The 17,730-nt window shown below is 41.7% G+C and overlaps 1 protein-coding gene across 5 annotated transcripts in view; it reads right to left on the bottom strand.

Annotated features, from left to right (window-relative positions):
• LPGAT1 (lysophosphatidylglycerol acyltransferase 1) overlaps positions 1 to 17,730 on the bottom strand; it is a 173,514-nt gene that overhangs the window by 127,282 nt on the left and 28,502 nt on the right. For all 5 annotated transcript variants that reach the window (XR_004644969.1, XR_004644970.1, XM_034764541.1 and 2 more), the window contains one exon: positions 1,731 to 1,849. Coding sequence is in view for 3 of the 5 variants with exons in the window: in XM_034764541.1 (XP_034620432.1) it covers positions 1,731 to 1,849 (119 nt within the window). In the remaining 2 variants the exon portion in view is untranslated. The remainder of the gene's footprint in view (positions 1 to 1,730; positions 1,850 to 17,730) is intronic.

The raw sequence follows: 17,730 nt of genomic DNA, 5'->3' as shown, positions 1-17,730 counted from the left end.
TCTTTTATGAACTCTACATAGCCCATAATTAATGCGGTGTGTCGGTCATGGAAGTCACTGATTCCGTGACTTTCCGTGACACTAGCAGCCCCTGGGCAAGCAGCAGCTTGGATGTGGGAGGGGGCTCAGGGCTGGGCAGGGGGGTTGGGGTGCGGAGCAGTCCTTACCTGGGCAGGCGGGGGAAGGCTCCCTGGAAGCGGCCAACATGACCCTGCAACTCCTGACCTAGGCAGAGTGGCCAGGGAGCTCTGCCCGCTGTCCCTGCTTGCAGGCACCGCCCCTGCAACTCCCATTGTCTGCAGTTCCCGGCCAATGGGAGTTGCAGAACCGGAGCTTGGCAGGGGCAGCACACGGAGCTCACCTGGCCTTCCCTCCCCATAGGAGCTGCAGGGACACACGGAGCTGGGTAGGGAGCCTTCCAGCCCCGCCAACTGTGCCCTCCAGCACCAGCTGGGGTCCCAGTCCATGTGCCACCGGTGCTTCCCCCCTCCAAGTGCCAGGCAGGGTTCGCACACTGCTGCCCACCCTTTCCTCCCCAGCACCAGCGGGGGTCCCAAGCCACCCCCACAGCACTCATGACACCCCCAGACTGCCCGCCCCGAGCACCCAAGGACCCTGACCCAAGTTTTAGTTATGGGTAAATAGTACACGTCACGGACAGGTCACGAGCCATGAATTTATGTTTACTGTCCGTGACGTGTCCATGACTTAGTAAAAATACCCGTCACTAAAACGTAGCCTTAACCATTATGCATGTGAAAACTTTGCAATGACAACGAAACTTCTAAAACTACTAAAAAGGTACCAGTCCTTGCCAAGTCCAAAATATTAAGCCTAATTTAGAATGAGGCCAAGCAATTTTGACAACTTTCAATTTCTGTACTCTCATCTCTCTGAAATGCCTTATCCAATTTGTTTCAGGCTTTTAGAAAAAAATCTCTCCTGGCATAAAAACATATCTGGAAAATTTCACATGTATTGTTTATTTTGGGCAAAGTTGTAACAAGTTGTGTGTGTTGGCATGAAAGAGAAAAAGAAACCAAAAAAAGGTCATATTTATGACTGACTGTTTGCTTCAATATTAACTATAAGGAGACTTGCCTCTTCACAATTCACCAAGATTAGGCCACATATATTTGTCTTGTAACTCACTTCTAAAGAAGTCCATATTTAAAATCTCAAATCTGCTCTAAACTACTGGCTGTCACATAAAACAACCAAAACCTAATACAGGGTTAGGTGGGGTTTTGTTGTGGGGTTATTAATGGCAGATTTATATATAAAACTAAGAATGTCCATACTGGTTCAGACCAATGGTCCATACCGTCCAGTATCCAGTCTTCCGACAGTGGCCAACGGTAGATGCTTCGGGTGAATGAACATAACAGGCAATTATCAAGTGATTCATCCTCTGCTGTCCAGTCCCAGCAACTGGCAGTCAGAGGGTTTAGGACACCCTGAGCATGGTGTTGCATCCCTGACCATCTTGGCGAACATCAAGTGATAGACCTGTCCTACATTAACTTATCTAAGTTTCAATTATTTTTTGAACCCTATTATACTTTTGGCCTTTACAACTTCTCCTGGCATTGAGTTCAACAGGTTGACTGTGCATTGTGTGAAGTATTCTCTTTTGTTTTAAATCTACTGCCTATCAATTTCATTGTTACATACACCTCAACAACAACTGCATACACAGAGAATAACCCATTTCCCTGGTGATAGCCTACCGTGCCTTTATCCTGAAGGCACATCATTAGCGTGCAGACATCTCCTGTTGCTTGATGGTTCACCAACATCATGGCTTCATCTTCTGAAACTACTTTAACATCATCTCCCCACTCGACTACTGTTAAAAGAGAAAAAAAAAAGAAAAAAAAAAGGTAAGAGTAAAGCTTTAAATCTGATCAATTTTTTAAAGCTACTAGAAGTCTTACAAATAGAAACCTACATGCTGCATGCCAATTTAAACTGGCACATAACACTGGACAATCATTAGATTAGCAATGCCATTTCCGCAAGCAAAACAGGAACCCAATTTATAATTTTTAATCAGCAAGCACTGTAAAAACAACTGAAATCTACCAGAACATATATACACATATAATAAATCTTTTTTTTTTAATATATCAATCACCAGACTTTATTTGGGCCCTCAAAACCAACTATAAAACTTTTGACCCATCTTTCAGGTTGAGCTGTCTCCCCTCATTAAATGTAGAAGTGGCCCAAAACATCACATTTTAGTCTCCACATTTGTTTCACCTCCATGTTTATTCTTAAGAAACTGTTCTGGTTAAACAAAAAAGTCCTGACCATTTAACATGCTTAATATCCTAAGCTACATAAGCTTACCTACAACTTTTCCAAACTTAAGAAAATTATTTGTAGGAGAGAAACTGTGGGTTCAGAGAATGGAGTTGCTCAAAGAACAGGAAAAATTAGTCATTATTTAGTATAGCTGAGACCAAAAATGTGTGTGGCAAGAGTGGTGACAGGATGTTAATCAGCAGCTGTGCTATTCAAAATTTACAAGAACAAGCAAAACTACCAGAACAGGTCAGAAGGCAGACATCAACATTCTTGACTTGATGGTCACAATATAACTAAACTTAGAAATGAAAGAGACAACCTCCTACAGGAGCACAGAAATGATGAAATTTTGGTAAAAAAACAAACCACAAACTTTGCTCAAATGAGAGACCTTTAAACACAACACACACAAGCCTGTTGCCTGAGCAATGCAAGACTTGAGTTAGTAGAATCCCTCCTCAGCTGTAAGCCCGGACACTTAGATGCAAGAACCACACAGAGAGGGAAGGCAGTAAAGAAGTTCTATTACGTTCGGAAGGAAAATGCAGGATAAAGTGTTTGTTTGGTGGGGGATTTTTTTTTGCAGCTTTATTCACTACCTCATGAGGTTCTTACTTGGCTGACAACATACCAGTTTTTGACATCACCACGAGAGAGAGAGAGACACACACAGAGTTCACCTCTATCACTGTCCTACAGAAGTTAACACCATATCTTCAGTACAGCATTCCATGACTGCCATCAGCAACTGCTCTCTCAGCCAGTCAGAAAAGGGCTCACCACACAGGTGTCTCAGTAAACTGCACTCTTATTATTCTCCCCCATCCATCATCTGTATAGTAATTAAACTAAGCACAGCAACACAATACCCACTGAAGACAGGCAGGAAGCAGTACTCGGTGCATAACATGGATTTACAAGGGCAACTTTTGAAGTTTATTTTCTCCTCCTTTGGTTGATAAAGGTCATAATGTTGATGTAATATACTTCGACTTCTATAAGGCATTTGACTTGGTACCGTATGACATTTTGATTTAAAAAACAGGAATGATGTAAAATTAACATGGCTCACATGAAATGGATAAAAAGCTGGCTGAGTGACAGATCTCAAAATGTAATTTTTCAATAGAGACTTATCAAACAGGTGTGATTCTAGTGGGGGTCAGCAAAGATTGGCTCTTGGCCGTATGCTATTTAACACTTTATCAATGACTTTGAAGGAAACAAAAATCACTGATAGTTTGCAGAGGACACAAAAATTGGGGGAGTGGTAAATAATGAAGACGAAAGGTCACCGATATAAAGTCATCCTGACTGCTTGATAAGCAGTCAGTATGCAAACAATATGCATTTTAATATGGTTAAATGTAAATATATACATCTAGGAACAAAGAATGCAGGCCATACTTACAGGATGGGGAACTCAATCCCTGGAAGCAGTGACCCTGAAAAGATTTGGGGGTCGTGGTGGATAATCAGCTGGACATGAGCTTTCGAGTGCAATGCTGTCACCAAAAGGGCTAACGTGATCCTTAGATGTATAAACAGAGGAATCTAGAGTCAGGGTACAGAGGTTGTATTACCTCTGTATTTGGCACTGGTGTGACTGCTGCTGTAATACTGTATCCAGTTCTGGTGCCAACAATTCAAGAATGATGTTGATAAATTGGAGAGGGTTTTGGTACAGTCTTGAAAACGATTAAAGGATTAGAAAACATGTCTTACAGAGATAGACTCAAGGAGCTCAATTTTACTTGATTGCAGTCAAAAACCTATATGGGGAACAAATATTTGATAATGGGCTCTTCAATCCAGCAAAGAACGGTAGAACATGATCCAGTGGCTGTAAGTCGAAGCTAGACAAATTCAGAGTGGAAATAAGGTGTACATTCTTTAAATAGGGAAGGATATTAACTATTGGAACAAATTACCAAGGGTCGTGGTGGACTCTCCATCACTGTCAATTTTTAAATCAAGATTAGATGTTTTTCTAAAAGATACCTTCTAGGAATTATTTTGGGGAAGTTCTATGGCCTGTGTTTTATTCTGACCTCCTGTAGATCACCATAAAGGTCCTTCTGGTCTTGGAATCTGTGAATCCTCAGAAATCCAGATAGCACTGCACTCAGAATTCAGGAGACTTGCAGAGCTTTTGGCCATATCTGACAGCTACTATATAGTGTTGAATTGAGTCTTACATACAAAAAAGTTAAATTCTACATCTGGACCCCAACTCAACTAATCAGACAACTGACATTAGGAGAAAGATTTCTGGTACCATGTAACATCCTCCTGCCCTCTGTCCACAGTGAGAGAAGCAACAGATCCTCCTCTATTTGCTTAACACACACGTGGAAGATTCTACCTATCCCTAACTGGCTCCTTGACCATTTGCAAATTCATATTCTTTTTTCTTCCCCCCCCCCCCTTCTCTCATTTTGTCTTTCCCTGAATTAATCCTTAAAAGTTATAAGCTGAATCCTACTTGGAGCAGATTACCAGAACCCGGAATCCGTTTACAGTTCATCTATCATGTACCTATATAGACAAACTAACACAGTACTGAGAGAGACTATCCATATATCTGAGGTTATAGGGAAAATATGATGATTTTAAGTTTCACATGAGAAATACCATAGTATGTGATCCTTTATGAAAGCATAATTTCAGTATGCTTTCACTATGCAGCTAAATCGACAATTTACCAATGCATAAGCTGTGCTTCCGAAGTCTGGCCCCGCTCCCTCCCCCCAAAAATACATTATGCATATGTAAAGTGCATTTTTCACAGGCACCTAACTCTTACAGTGTCAAACCACTTTTTCACCAGATTGCCCAAAAAGGGGATTGCCCAACAAGGGCCATTTCCTTGCCAAATGTCAATTTTTGAAACTGCAGTCATTTCCATGGTTCAAAAAGTTGCAAGATTTATTTATTTATTTTTGGGAAATGCATGAACATGGCTCGTTCTGAATGCCTATAGAGGAGCACACCTTCCGTGCAAGCTGAACCACACACTGCATGAGAAGTACTTTCTGGGAGGAGTGGTATGTATGCCTCCTTTTCATATTGTACTACTTGATCTTTAGACAATAAATTGGCTGAGCTTGGTTATCTGGTTTCAAAAATATTTTTATTATTGAATTACAAGGACAGTCAACCAATTGGCTATACTTTAGACAGACTCCACAGTTGTTCACATGGGTCTTGCATGCAGCACCAGGTGAGTTTGTTTTTGCATTTTTTTTTTTTTCCAAAGGAAAATATAATGGTAAACCCCCATAAAATTGGCAGGGACACCAATCAATGAGGCAGGTGTGGTACTGATGCTACTTCTAACTTTTTTTAAAAAGTCTAATTTCAAGTTCATGGTGTGTCCCTTTAAACTTCAGTGTAAATACATACATAGTCCTATCATGGCAGGCACTCCCGCCCTTGTAAACTTTCAGACTGTTCGGACAAGGAAAAGGAGTACATTTTTCTTTAAGGGATGTTTGTGGGATTGCATTCACTTCTGCAAGTGGAACAACACAGCTCAATCACCAGGTGTGTGGCAGCAAAACAAGGGGACACTGCTGTTCTTCACCATGGAAAGGCAACAATTCAGTGACAAACATGTGTCACTTGGGGCTCCTGAACAGCAGCAAATGCTCCTCTCCTAATTTCCTCCCATTGCCAAGGCACATGGCATATCACAGTGATTCTGAATTTAGCAGCTCCAGAAATAAGTCATGTTTCTGCAAATACCAGTTCAGCACAATGAGGGACAGGAAACTTGTATACCTTTACCAATATGCCAGCTGCCCCTGGCAATTAAACTCAACTGACATAATTAAAAGGAAGAGAACCTCCCACCTGTACACATCAAGCTTATTTTATCTGCATGCGTAACTGTCCGTTATTCTTGTTTCAAAAGAAAAAAGTTTTACTTTTCAAATGCCTGGATTTCTTCAGTGCTGATTTATCTGGTTATTAAACAAGATGACGACAAAGCTAAAAAGCGGTCTCAGTTTTTCCTCCTGCCTTTGGACAATCTTTTAGTTTACTACATATTTTTGTATACTTGGACTTCCACCTGCCACGTTTCACAATTCGAGTTTCACTACCTATACAAAGCTACAGGCCAAAGACTTCAGAGCAATCTCCTGCAATGTCAACTACTAGTAAACCTATGACCATATAGCCAGTCTCCTTTCCTCGGTGCTATCAGAAAGACAGCTAGTTCTGGGAAGCAAGAATTTGAAGAACATCAAGAATGATGTACACCATTAGGCAAAAAAGAGAAAGAAATTTTGTGCAACCATCTGAACAATATCTGCTGACTATGGCCTTTGAGTCTGTGACTTGCCATACCCTGAAGAAATCTGAGGGAGGTGAGATGGTACAGGGAACCTGGCTTTTCTCTATTGAAGAGACTGGGAATTTTGGGGAAATGTTCTTTTTTGCCTAGGAAAAAGTATACGAATACCTAATCCCAACAAAAACAGGAACATACTTGGAACGTCTCATGTACTCAATGTTCCAAATACTTCACTGTATTTGAACAGTTCTATTTCAGTGGGAATTAAGAACTAGGACAATGCACATAGAATCTGAAGTGGCTTATGGCAGTATTACACTGTAGAGTACATATACAGTGATAAGATGCATCTCTTCTCGCTCTCTCCCCCCAGGAGCGCTGGGAGGGAGCGCTCGGGGGAGGGGGTTGAATCATGTCCAGGGCCACCGGCCCTGCTGCTCAACTCCCCCCCTCCCTCCCAGTGCTATCTGAACACAGGGGGAACAGCTGTTCAGCGGCATGCTTAAGGCACTAGGAGGGAGAGAGGGAGGGCCTGGAGTGGGGAGGGGCCGTGCTCAGGGGAGGTGACAAAAAGAGGCGGGGAAGAGAAGGGGCAGGGAGGGAGCAGAGGCAGGAAGAGGTGGGACGGGGCCTGAGCGGGTGGGTCTGGGGGTCCGGAAAAAATTATAAATCAAAATGGGGGTCCTTGGGTTGTTAAAGTTTGAGAACCGCAGTCCTAAAGCAGGGATGCGAAAACCATGGCCCACGGGACTGAATGACTCGCAAGAATGAACAGCAAAAGATACTGGAGTAGTTATTTTTTTTTAAGTTATAAGTATGCAGAGTAACCTCAATTATCCAGATATTTTAAGGACATACCTGCCACCTTCAGGTTACAGAGTACCGTCAAGTTTTGAAATCTGTGCATAGGGTTTCACCAACCTCAAGCATAGACTCCAAAGCCATCTGGCTGGCTCCCCTGCTTATGAACAGCCAGATTAGAAGAGAGATTCCCGAAGGCGTACATACCTGAGACAAAGGGGATGGGAGAAGGTGCCCAGAAACTCTGTTCCAAGGGCTTGATCCTGCACCATTCAAGTATATGGGAAATTTTCCTACTTATTTGAATGGAGGTCGGATCAAGCCCCTAAATCCATAAGACTAAAATTTTTTTCATTGATATTTTTAATAAAAGTCACGGAAGCCAGTGACCTGTCCCTGACTTTTACTAAAAATATCCATCACAAAATGGGGCGCCACTAGGCTGTTGCGGGGGCATGGCTGGGAGCTCCGGGGACCCTCACTTCCCAGGGGTCCCCGCCTGCCGCCCGGGGTGGCCTGCGAACTGCAGGATACCCCCACCACCTGTGGGCTAAAGTCATGGAGATCTTCAGAAGTTATGGATTCCAGGATTTCCACAAGCTCAGTGATAAAATCATAGCCTTACCCATAAGCACTGAGCTTCAGGCAGCTTTTGAGGCCTCTCTGCTGCTCCTTCTCCCGAGCATTATGCCATTATTATCTGAAACCTAATTATGTCAGCAATAAGTGGGGACCTGGCCCTGTTTCAGTTAAATGAGATTTCATTATACTAATTTACAGATAGCAATTTTAAACTCATGGTGAATTTAGTGCTGATGAAGCTTGCCAGATTAAGACTTTTGGATATTGAAATCTTCTACCCACAAAAGATACACACAAACAACATGGTTAGAAGTGGAAAAAGCTTTACCTACAGCTGCCTCAATTCTGGCCTGGAAGGGCCATATCAAGGAGTGGAAGGGTAGTTGAGCCCCCATGTACAGGACCCCAGAGCTCCAAATTCAGATTTTGGATCTCACAGTTTTGGATCAGAGTTTGCAAGAACAACTAGTACGTACAACTGTAGGGAAGTGATCCTCAAGAGAAAGAATGAAGCTTCAAAGACAGCATGCCAGTAAGAAAAGAATTAAGTATAAGAAAGGGAGAAGCAAATCTAAGATTCATAAGGCAAAAAGAGTCAATATTCATCCATGTCCTTAGCATCAGTAATAGCACTTTCATAAGCACCGTCCAAAATTAGACCACATTTTCTCAAAATCCTGCAGATTACTGAGCTTTCTATGAACAACTCTGTTTAGAGCCATTAGCATGAGAGCAATAAAAAAAACAAAAACAAAAAAATCACTTTTTCCAAATTTATGGCTGAAATATTGTGCTTTGCTCTCCATTTCTGCGACCAGAGTAGCAGCTGATATTTCTAAGAACACTTTGCAACTTTATAAAATCATGATTAAACACATTTGGGGAGAGAGAGAGAGAGAGAATGAGAATTAAAAAGCTTTGAGAAATACCCCATCTATTCACGTGTAGTGAATTCATACCAGCATAAAGATTGTTTATTCATTTTATACTCTTTGGCATATCTCTTCAGAGAAGAGATTCAGAAATCTAGACATTGTTTGCAAGGGATCAACTATGTGAATTAAGGCATAGCACCATTAACCAATATGCATGAACTCATTTGCATATTTGCTTTTATTTTTAACTGAAAATTTGTTTACTTTTCTACTCCTGCTTTCTCACTACAGTATTAGGCCATGTCTACACTGCACAGCTGTGCCACTACAGCCTTGCCACTGTAAGGCACACAGTTTAGCCGCTCTTTGTCGGCAGGAGAGAACACTCATGTTGACAAAAGTAAAACCACCCCAATGAGGGACAGTAACTTTGTTGGCAGGAGCGCACCTGCTACCGACAAAGCACAGTCCACACCGGCACTTTTCATCGGTAACATTTTTGTTGATGGGGGGGTGGAAGAACATAGCACTAGTTGCTCTGCTACACTGGCAGCCTGCTATTAGAGTCAAACTAAATAATTTTATAGGCATTTGGATGCCTTTCAGTCCTGAGGAAACATCTAAGTTTATCATTTTTAAACCGACACACCCCCACCCACCCCCCTTTGGGGGGTAAGGTAAGAGAGGAGGAGATGATGAGGGAAGTTTCCTACCAGAAGCCACTACAAGACATGCAGAGAGGAACCCAGATACTGTGCATTTCTCCCACCTGACTGCAGTCTCACCCAAATCACAAACATTGCCATGCTAAGTCCACAAATAAAGTTACAGAGCCCACAATAAATAGTTCTAGGGTAGGAGGATCTTCGAAGCTCCTGCTTCCTTCAGGGGAAGGCTCTCTGGTTTGGAAGGGCGACATGCTGCCACCCCCAAACATTCAAAAATCATGAGTTAGGCCACAAAATCATGTGATTGGCTTGAGTTATGAGATACTTTTAATAAATTTGGGGTTCAATTTATCTGCTTCCTGGATTTTGAACCTCTAGAGTGCATTCAGGTCATGCTGTCATGCTTTTCTCTGCAAACATGAGGGCTAAGACACTTAAAGCTAAGTGAATTTCTCATGCAGTCACACAAATTCAGTAGTTGGTGTTTAAAGACAAAAAACATTTCAAGACTTACAACAACAAAAAAGAGTTGTGATTGGAAACACTGAAAACAAAGCAGTATTGTGTATTTTTTATTATCAGGATCCTGTAAATACACTCAATAACTTATGCAAATTTTCAGCCATAAAAATCAACAGCATAAACAAAAAGTACACTCTGCTTCCCTTCTGACCTCAGAAAGGAGTTCTAAGCCTCAGAACCCCAAAGTAGAATGAATTACTAAATTTAATACATTCTTCTCTGAATTCTAACATTATGGTTTATTATAATGAGGTATTATATACAGTCTAGTACCATCCAGAGTGGCTGGTCAAACCTTGTTTCAGCTATACCAGCGAAATACAGTTGTTTGCCCTTTGTTATTGAGGCCTTTGAGAGACAGAATTAGGAAATTCTGGGAATGGTGGCAGAGATTAGTTAGAAATAAAACAAATGATAAGCAACTGTGACATGCCAGGATACAATCCAGCTTGTTGAGCAGCTGTGTCACCCCTGTCCTGCAATCTTGGGTGTCTTACAATGACTCGCTGTAGTAGCTCCCACCTGGGACGCTCACAAACAGCCTTCCAGCCTGCAAGCCACAGCCTGAGTGTCTATGTGCAACTGTAACCTGCCAGCCACATGCCAGTTACACTCTGGCTCTCACCTGCCTTGGGTATACTGCAGAGTGACCCCCCAACACACCCCCAGTCTTAGATTTTCCCCTGGACATGTATGTCTTGAACTGCCCAGCCCTCTCCTGGACAACACTTTTTTTATTATAGCCTTTATTTCTTTAAAAAAAGAACAACATGCACACAACTTGTCACCCCAAATGGAGTTTCCCAGACACTTCAATTTTAAAACACACTGGATTAGATAAAACAATAAAACAAGTTTATTAACTACAAAGAGATTATTTGTACTCATTTACAATCTAAGAGACATAAGTCAGAAATGGTTACAAGAAAAATAAAGACTTTACTAACACCTGACTTAAACTATATCAGACTTAAGCAAAAATTTCTTACCACATGCTTTGAGCAGTCTTACTGACCAAACCCTGTAGAGGCCAGGAACTCTTCTTCCAGAGTCCAACAAATGCGTCTTTTATCAGTACAGGTGCAGTGAATGCAATTGGCAGGGAGAGGCGTGGTATCCCTTAGGGTATTTGTCCCTCCCTTATTACAGTTTCAGTACCCCTCTTGAAAAACATTCCTAGCTGGGCACCAGTAGACAAAAAGTCTACGTGGAAAGATGTTCCCTGCTGCTTTTCCTCCCTGTCAACTGTTTGAGCTTCCTTTGTTTCCCTTCCTGCTTGATTACTCTGTTCACTGCTTAAATGGAAATTAAGACAAGCCCACATTCCTTTGTTTAGGACAGACCTGTTTGCCAACCTCAGTTTGAGCAAGGCCGTGGGGTTTGGAAGGTGTGTTATCATCATCATACAGGGAAATCTTGTGTGTTCCCACACTTTTTAATCAGGACAATACTGACCAGCAAATTATGAGTTTTCGAATGTTACTTTACAAGACATGTCTTGTACAAAGATTATTACAAACACTGTATATGGTGTCAATACAGGGGTATATTCTGTCTCAGCAGCTCATTGATTTCAGGGTTTCCATAATCACTGTGCAAGACCTGGTCAGTTTGGACCCTCACTCACCCTCACCTCTAAATACATATCTATATTTTCAGGAACTCTGGAAGGCAATTGGCTGCAGTTTGGGATACATAATATGCCTAGACCTTGTAAAAACAGATGTGTAAATGTATGGTAGAGACAGTTCATTTTAAAAAGTACATTTGTCTGTGCAAATTAATAGACTTGCTCTGTGTTGTGAAACAGAAATAACCTGATTATATCCTGTTTTAGATAATAATCAGTGTTCCACAGTAATTAAGAAAACATTTCCACATTAGAAGGCATTAAAGATACTAACTGAAAGAAAGGAACAGCTTCTTCTGTCACACCCCTACCCTCCAATTGTCTTTGAGGTTACAGGAATTCCTAGCGAATGGCACAGAAGGCATCACATACTGTCAAGCTATAGGCAAGGCAAACGTACATTGACTGAAAGGAAAATGAACATACTCCTGAGAGGAAAGGGAGGAGTGAGAAGTGAGGTTTTTAAAATGTAGCTTCACATATTAAAAAAAGCTTACCATTTTACTTATGCTTCTAAGAACATACCTAGGGTCCCACCAATTTCACAGCCATGAAAAATGTGTCACAGACCGTGAAATAAGCCCTTCCCTGTGGAATCAGATATCCCCTTGATCCTAGGAGCACTCCAGCAAAGGGGGATCCTAGCTCTGGCTGGGCTGCGGAGGGACAGGATTTACCCAAGAGCAGCCTTGCAGGGAAAGAGCATCTCTCCCGGCTGCAGAAAGCTCTGCAACACCCTCCTCCCCGAAGGCAGCACAGAAGGGAGGGTGGCAATTCCATGACCCCCCTACAACAGGTTTGCGACACACACGCACCCCACAATCCCCGTATGGGTCGGGACCCCCATGGTTACAACACTGAAATTTCAGATTTAAATATCTGAAAATGTGAAATTTATCAAATTTCAAATCCTCTGGCTGTGAAATTGACCATAATCGACCATGAATTTGGTGGGGCCCTAGATATAAACTTTTAATAAGAACTTAAGATACTGTGAGTATCTCTACCATTCATTCCAGCATCTGCAACCTGAAAGGTCATTCTAAAGACATTGGAGAGAAAGTGGATGACAAAATATCTTTATTGGACCAACTTCTGGTGGTGAGAGAGACAAGCTTTTGAGCTTACATAGACCTGAAGAAGAGCTTTGTGTAAGCTCAGAAGCTTGTCTCTCTCACCAGCAAAGTTAGTCCAATGAAAAGTATTTCCTCAGCCACCTTATCTGTCTAGTATCCTGGGATCAACACGACTACAAACGCTGCATAAAAGTCTAAGGACATGTCATACAAAGCAAAGATTCAACTACTAAAGAACATGTTTATGATTAACTCAATTCAGTATTATTGTAACAACTCTAAATTACACTATTGGTTAATTTTCCCTCCCTCCCTCAATACCCTATTAAGTCTCTGACTTCATAGAATCACAGAAGAGAGAGACACAGTCTCTTCAGCAATGAAGGCATGTTTACCACTATACATTTTCTTAATGACTTAAATCAAGTCATTTTAAGATGTCCCACTGAGCTTCCATCATTTCCCCAGGAAGACTACTCCATACCCTTAAACATCTCATTTTCCAGATATTCAACTTACATTTTCTTTCTATTTTCATCCCATTACTCCTAATTATAGCTTCCCTTCGCCTCCATTGTTGGAGTTTATAAAGTCAGTCAGTCTTAAAATTACTCCGCCACTGCCTTGGGTGGTTACGACGGGATCCCCAGGGTACAACCTGGAATTGGGGTATCGCTGTGTCCCCTTAACTCTCTCACAATGCTTTACTAGTGACAAACAGCAAACCCCTCTGGGCACTGTTATCACTTAGTACAACAGCATATGGAGCCCCACACAAGCTAAATTGTATGAGCACTCACAAATCTCACAGAGAAAGGCACCAGCAAATCTCCCAGGCCCCCAGCCTTGGACCCCAGGAATACACCGTCTTGCACTGCTCCAGACCCTTTCTTGAGCAATACAAGTTTATTAATTGGTTCACCACTTTGTCAAAGGAAAGTGGACATGCACCAACCTTTGTAACCTGAGCAGATTTCCCAAACACTTCAGACAAACTCACCAGTAACGATAAAACATTAAAATAAGTTTACTGATGACAGATAGATAGATTTTAAGTGATTATAAGTGGTAGGCACAAAAGGTCAGAGATAGTTCCCAAAGAAAATAAAAGGTAAGTATGTTTAAATCCTGAACCTTTTTAGACTAAGCAGTATTTGGACGAAGCAAGATGGGATGCGGAGATTAAATTTCTAGACACCACTAATGATTGCTTCTTGGAGCAGCTAGTCCAGGAATCCACAAGGGGAGATGCAATTCTTGATTTAGTCCCAAGTGAAGCACAGGGTTTGGCCCTATAGGTGAATATAGCTGAACCGCTTGGAAATAATGACCATAACGTACTTAAATGGGGGGGGAACTATCCACATTGATGCCAAGATCTTTCTTGAGTGGTAACAGCTAATTTAGACCCCATCATTTTATATGTATCGTTGGGATTATGTTTTCCAATGTGCATTACTTTGCATTTATCAATATTGAATTTCATCTGCCATTTTGTTGCCCAGTCACCCAGTTTTGAGAAATCCCTTTGTAGCACTTCACAGTCTGCCTGGGACTTAATTTTCTTGAGTAGTTTGGTATCATCTGCAAAATTTTCCCACCCCACTGTTTGCCACTTTTTCCAGATCATTTATGAATATGTTGAATAGGACTAGTCCCAGTACAGACCCCTGGGGGACACCACTATTTACCTCTCTCCATTCTGAATACTGACCATTTATTCCAACCCTTTGTTTCCTAACTTTTAACCAGTTACCAATCTATGAGAGGACCTCATAGACACACCATGAACTTGAAATTAGACTTTTTAAAAAAAGTTAGAAGTAGCATCAGTACCACACCTGCCTCATTGATTGGTGTCCCTGCCAATTTTATGGGGGTTTACCATTATATTTTCCTTTGGAAAAAAAAAATTGCAAAAAGGGCTCTAGAGGTGCTCAAGGCAACTGACTTCAGTACTGGGCAAACCGGTTGAAACTATAGTAAAGAACAACATGGTTTTTGTAAAGTGAAATCATGCCTCAGCAATCTACTAGAATTCTTTGAGGGGGATCAACAAGCATGTGGACAAGGGGGATCCAGTGAATGTAGTTGTGACAATGTATACCCTGGGGGAGCATCCTGGAACCCCAATATTAGTCATTTTTATATAATTGTGATCTTGCATATAAAGCGTGCCTTGTAAGGTATCGGGAGAAAGGTTATGATCTGCTGAAGGTAATTTCTCTATCCATATATGTATATCATTAATGCATATGAAGCTATGAGAAGTGTGTTGTATGTAGTCACTAAAACCTGCTATAAGTTGGGGAATCAGCCAGATATTAGCTCCCCAGAGGCAATAGCAAGGAAAGTAACCAACACCCGGGCAGGGTATCAATGAACCCAACAACGACCATTGTCCAGCAAGGGAGCTACAATGCAATGACTCACCTGCATGAGGCCACACCAGGGGAATTGCTCAACCTTGCCTGGAGACTCAGCAATGCCCCCAGACGTGCCTGGACTTGTGTTTTCCAAGCACATGGACTGAGGGTATAAAACAGGCAGAGTGGACACATGCTGGGCCTTTCTCCTGCCCCCACCTATGCTGCAAGCAACTAAGACACTGAGAAGACGACAAGACTCCAACGGAGGAGATTTCACCCTTGAAATCTAGGCCAATCTGTATACTAAGGACTGCAATATCCAGTGGAGTGAGAAAAACTACTTAATCTAGTTGTTGCCCAGTCTAATAGGGTTGAGAGTTTAAACTGTGTGGTTATATTTTATTACTTTTGGTAACTTCCTCTGACTTTTTGCCTATCACTTAATATCACTTAAAATCTACGTTTAATAGTCAATAAATTTGTTTTAATGTTTACTGTGACGTTGTGCAGTCTATATGGTTTTATAAAAACTTGATAATAAGTCAATATAATGTAACTGAGATAGTTTTAGAGAAAATACGGTAATAAGTGAATGTAACGTAACTGGGATATGCCTCATGCAAAAGGTCTCTTGTAAGGTATCATTACAAAGCTTATAATCTACTGAGTATGATCATCTGATTTGTATAAATGTACCACTCTTGTATCTAAAACTAGAAATATAAAATATAACTCTGAGGGCCTATTGTAATTGTGTAAAGTGTGGACCATTAATGATGGTTTGGAATCTTGATGACTCCCATTGTCTGCAGATGGCTGTATTTACCTGTGAGTCTTCCTGTATATGTGTGTGCTGGCAAGTGAGTAATGAAGTCTTGCAGTGACATGTGATCATGTCACCTGAACTGGAATCCATCTTTAACCTGGTGCTTTTCCAGTGAGGGGGGGTGGAAAACCAGAGAGACAAAGAGTTCCCGCCTTATGCAAAAGATATATAAAGGGGGGAAAGAGAACAGAGAGGGAGAGGAGCCATCATGAAGAATCCCCTAGCTACCACCTGAGCTGCAACAAGAGCTGTACCAGGGGAAAGAATTGTGCCCAGGCCTGGAAGATGTCCAGTCTGAGAAAAACTTACTGAAGCATCTCTGAGGGTGAGATTATCTGTATTTAGTTTGATTAGGCATAGATTTGCACATTTTATTTTATTTTGCTTGGTGACTTACTTTGTTCTGTCTGTTACTACTTTGAACCACTTAAATCCTACTGTCTGTATTTAATAAAATCACTTTCCATTTAGTAATTTACTCAAAGTATGTATTAATACCTGGGGGAGCAAACAGCTGTGCATATCTCTCTATCAGTGTTATAGAGGGCGAACAATTTATGAGTTTGCCCTGCATAAGCTTTGTGTAGGGTAAAACGGATTTATCTGGGTTTAGACCCCATTGGGAGTTGGGCATCTGAGTGCTAAAGACAAGCACACTACTGTGAGCTGTTTTCAGGTAAACTTGCAGCTTTCGGACAGGAGATTCAGACCCTGGGTCTGTGTCTGGAGCCAGACGGGAGTGTCCGGCTCAGCAAGACAGGGTGCTGGAGTCCTGAGCTGGCAGGGAAAACAGAAGCAGGGGTAGTTTTTGCACATCTGGTGGCAGCTCCCAAGGGGGTTTCTGTGATCCAACCCGTCACAGTGGGGTTGAGAGTTTAAACTGTGTGGTTATATTTTATTGCTTTTGGTAACTTCCTCTGACTTTTTGCCTATCACTTAAAATCTACGTTTAATAGTCAATAAATTTGTTTTAATGTTTATCTTTACCAGTGAATTTGTATGAAGTGTGTGGCAAATCTGCTCATGTTTGACAAAGGCTGGTGTTTGTACACTTTCCATTACTGAAGTGGTGAACCAATTAATAAATCTGCATTGCTCGTCTTGAGCAGTGCAAGACGGTATAGCTAGGTGTGGGGAGCCACATGCTGTTGTGCTGAGTGATCACAGCGCCTGAAGGGGTTTGCTGCTGGTCACTAGTAAGGCATTGTGAGAGACAGCCCAGGATGGAGAGAGTTCAGGGGCACAGAGGTCCCACAGTCCCAGGCTGCACTTTAGGGGGATCCCGTCACAATAGTGTACTTAGATTTTCAGAAAGCCTTTGAGGTCCCTCACCAAAGGCTCTTAAGCAAAGTATGTAGCCATGGGATAAGAGGGAAGGTGCTTTCTTATCTTTTTAAATCAGTTACTGATCCATGAAACAAAAGGACAGGAAAAAATGGTAAATTTTCACAATGGAAAGTGGTAAATAGTGATGTCCCCCAAGGATCTGTACTAGGACCAGTGCTGTTCAACATAGTCATAAGTTATCTGGGAGATGGGGTGAACAGTGAGTTGCAAAATTTGCAGACAGTACTAAATTACTCAAGATATGCAAGTTCAAAGCTGATTGCAAAGAGTTACAAAGGGATTCCACTAAATAGGGGAACGAGCAACAAAACAGCAGGTTAAATCACTGCACATTAGAAAACATAATCACAACTATACATACAAAATGATGGGGTCTAAATTAACTGTTACCACTCAAGAGAGATCTTGGAGTCAACATGGA

The sequence above is a fragment of the Trachemys scripta genome, chromosome 3, assembly GCF_013100865.1.
Source record: "Trachemys scripta elegans isolate TJP31775 chromosome 3, CAS_Tse_1.0, whole genome shotgun sequence".
In the NCBI taxonomy this organism is placed as follows: domain Eukaryota; kingdom Metazoa; phylum Chordata; order Testudines; family Emydidae; genus Trachemys; species Trachemys scripta.
This window is presented reverse-complemented; position numbering and strand designations above follow the sequence as displayed.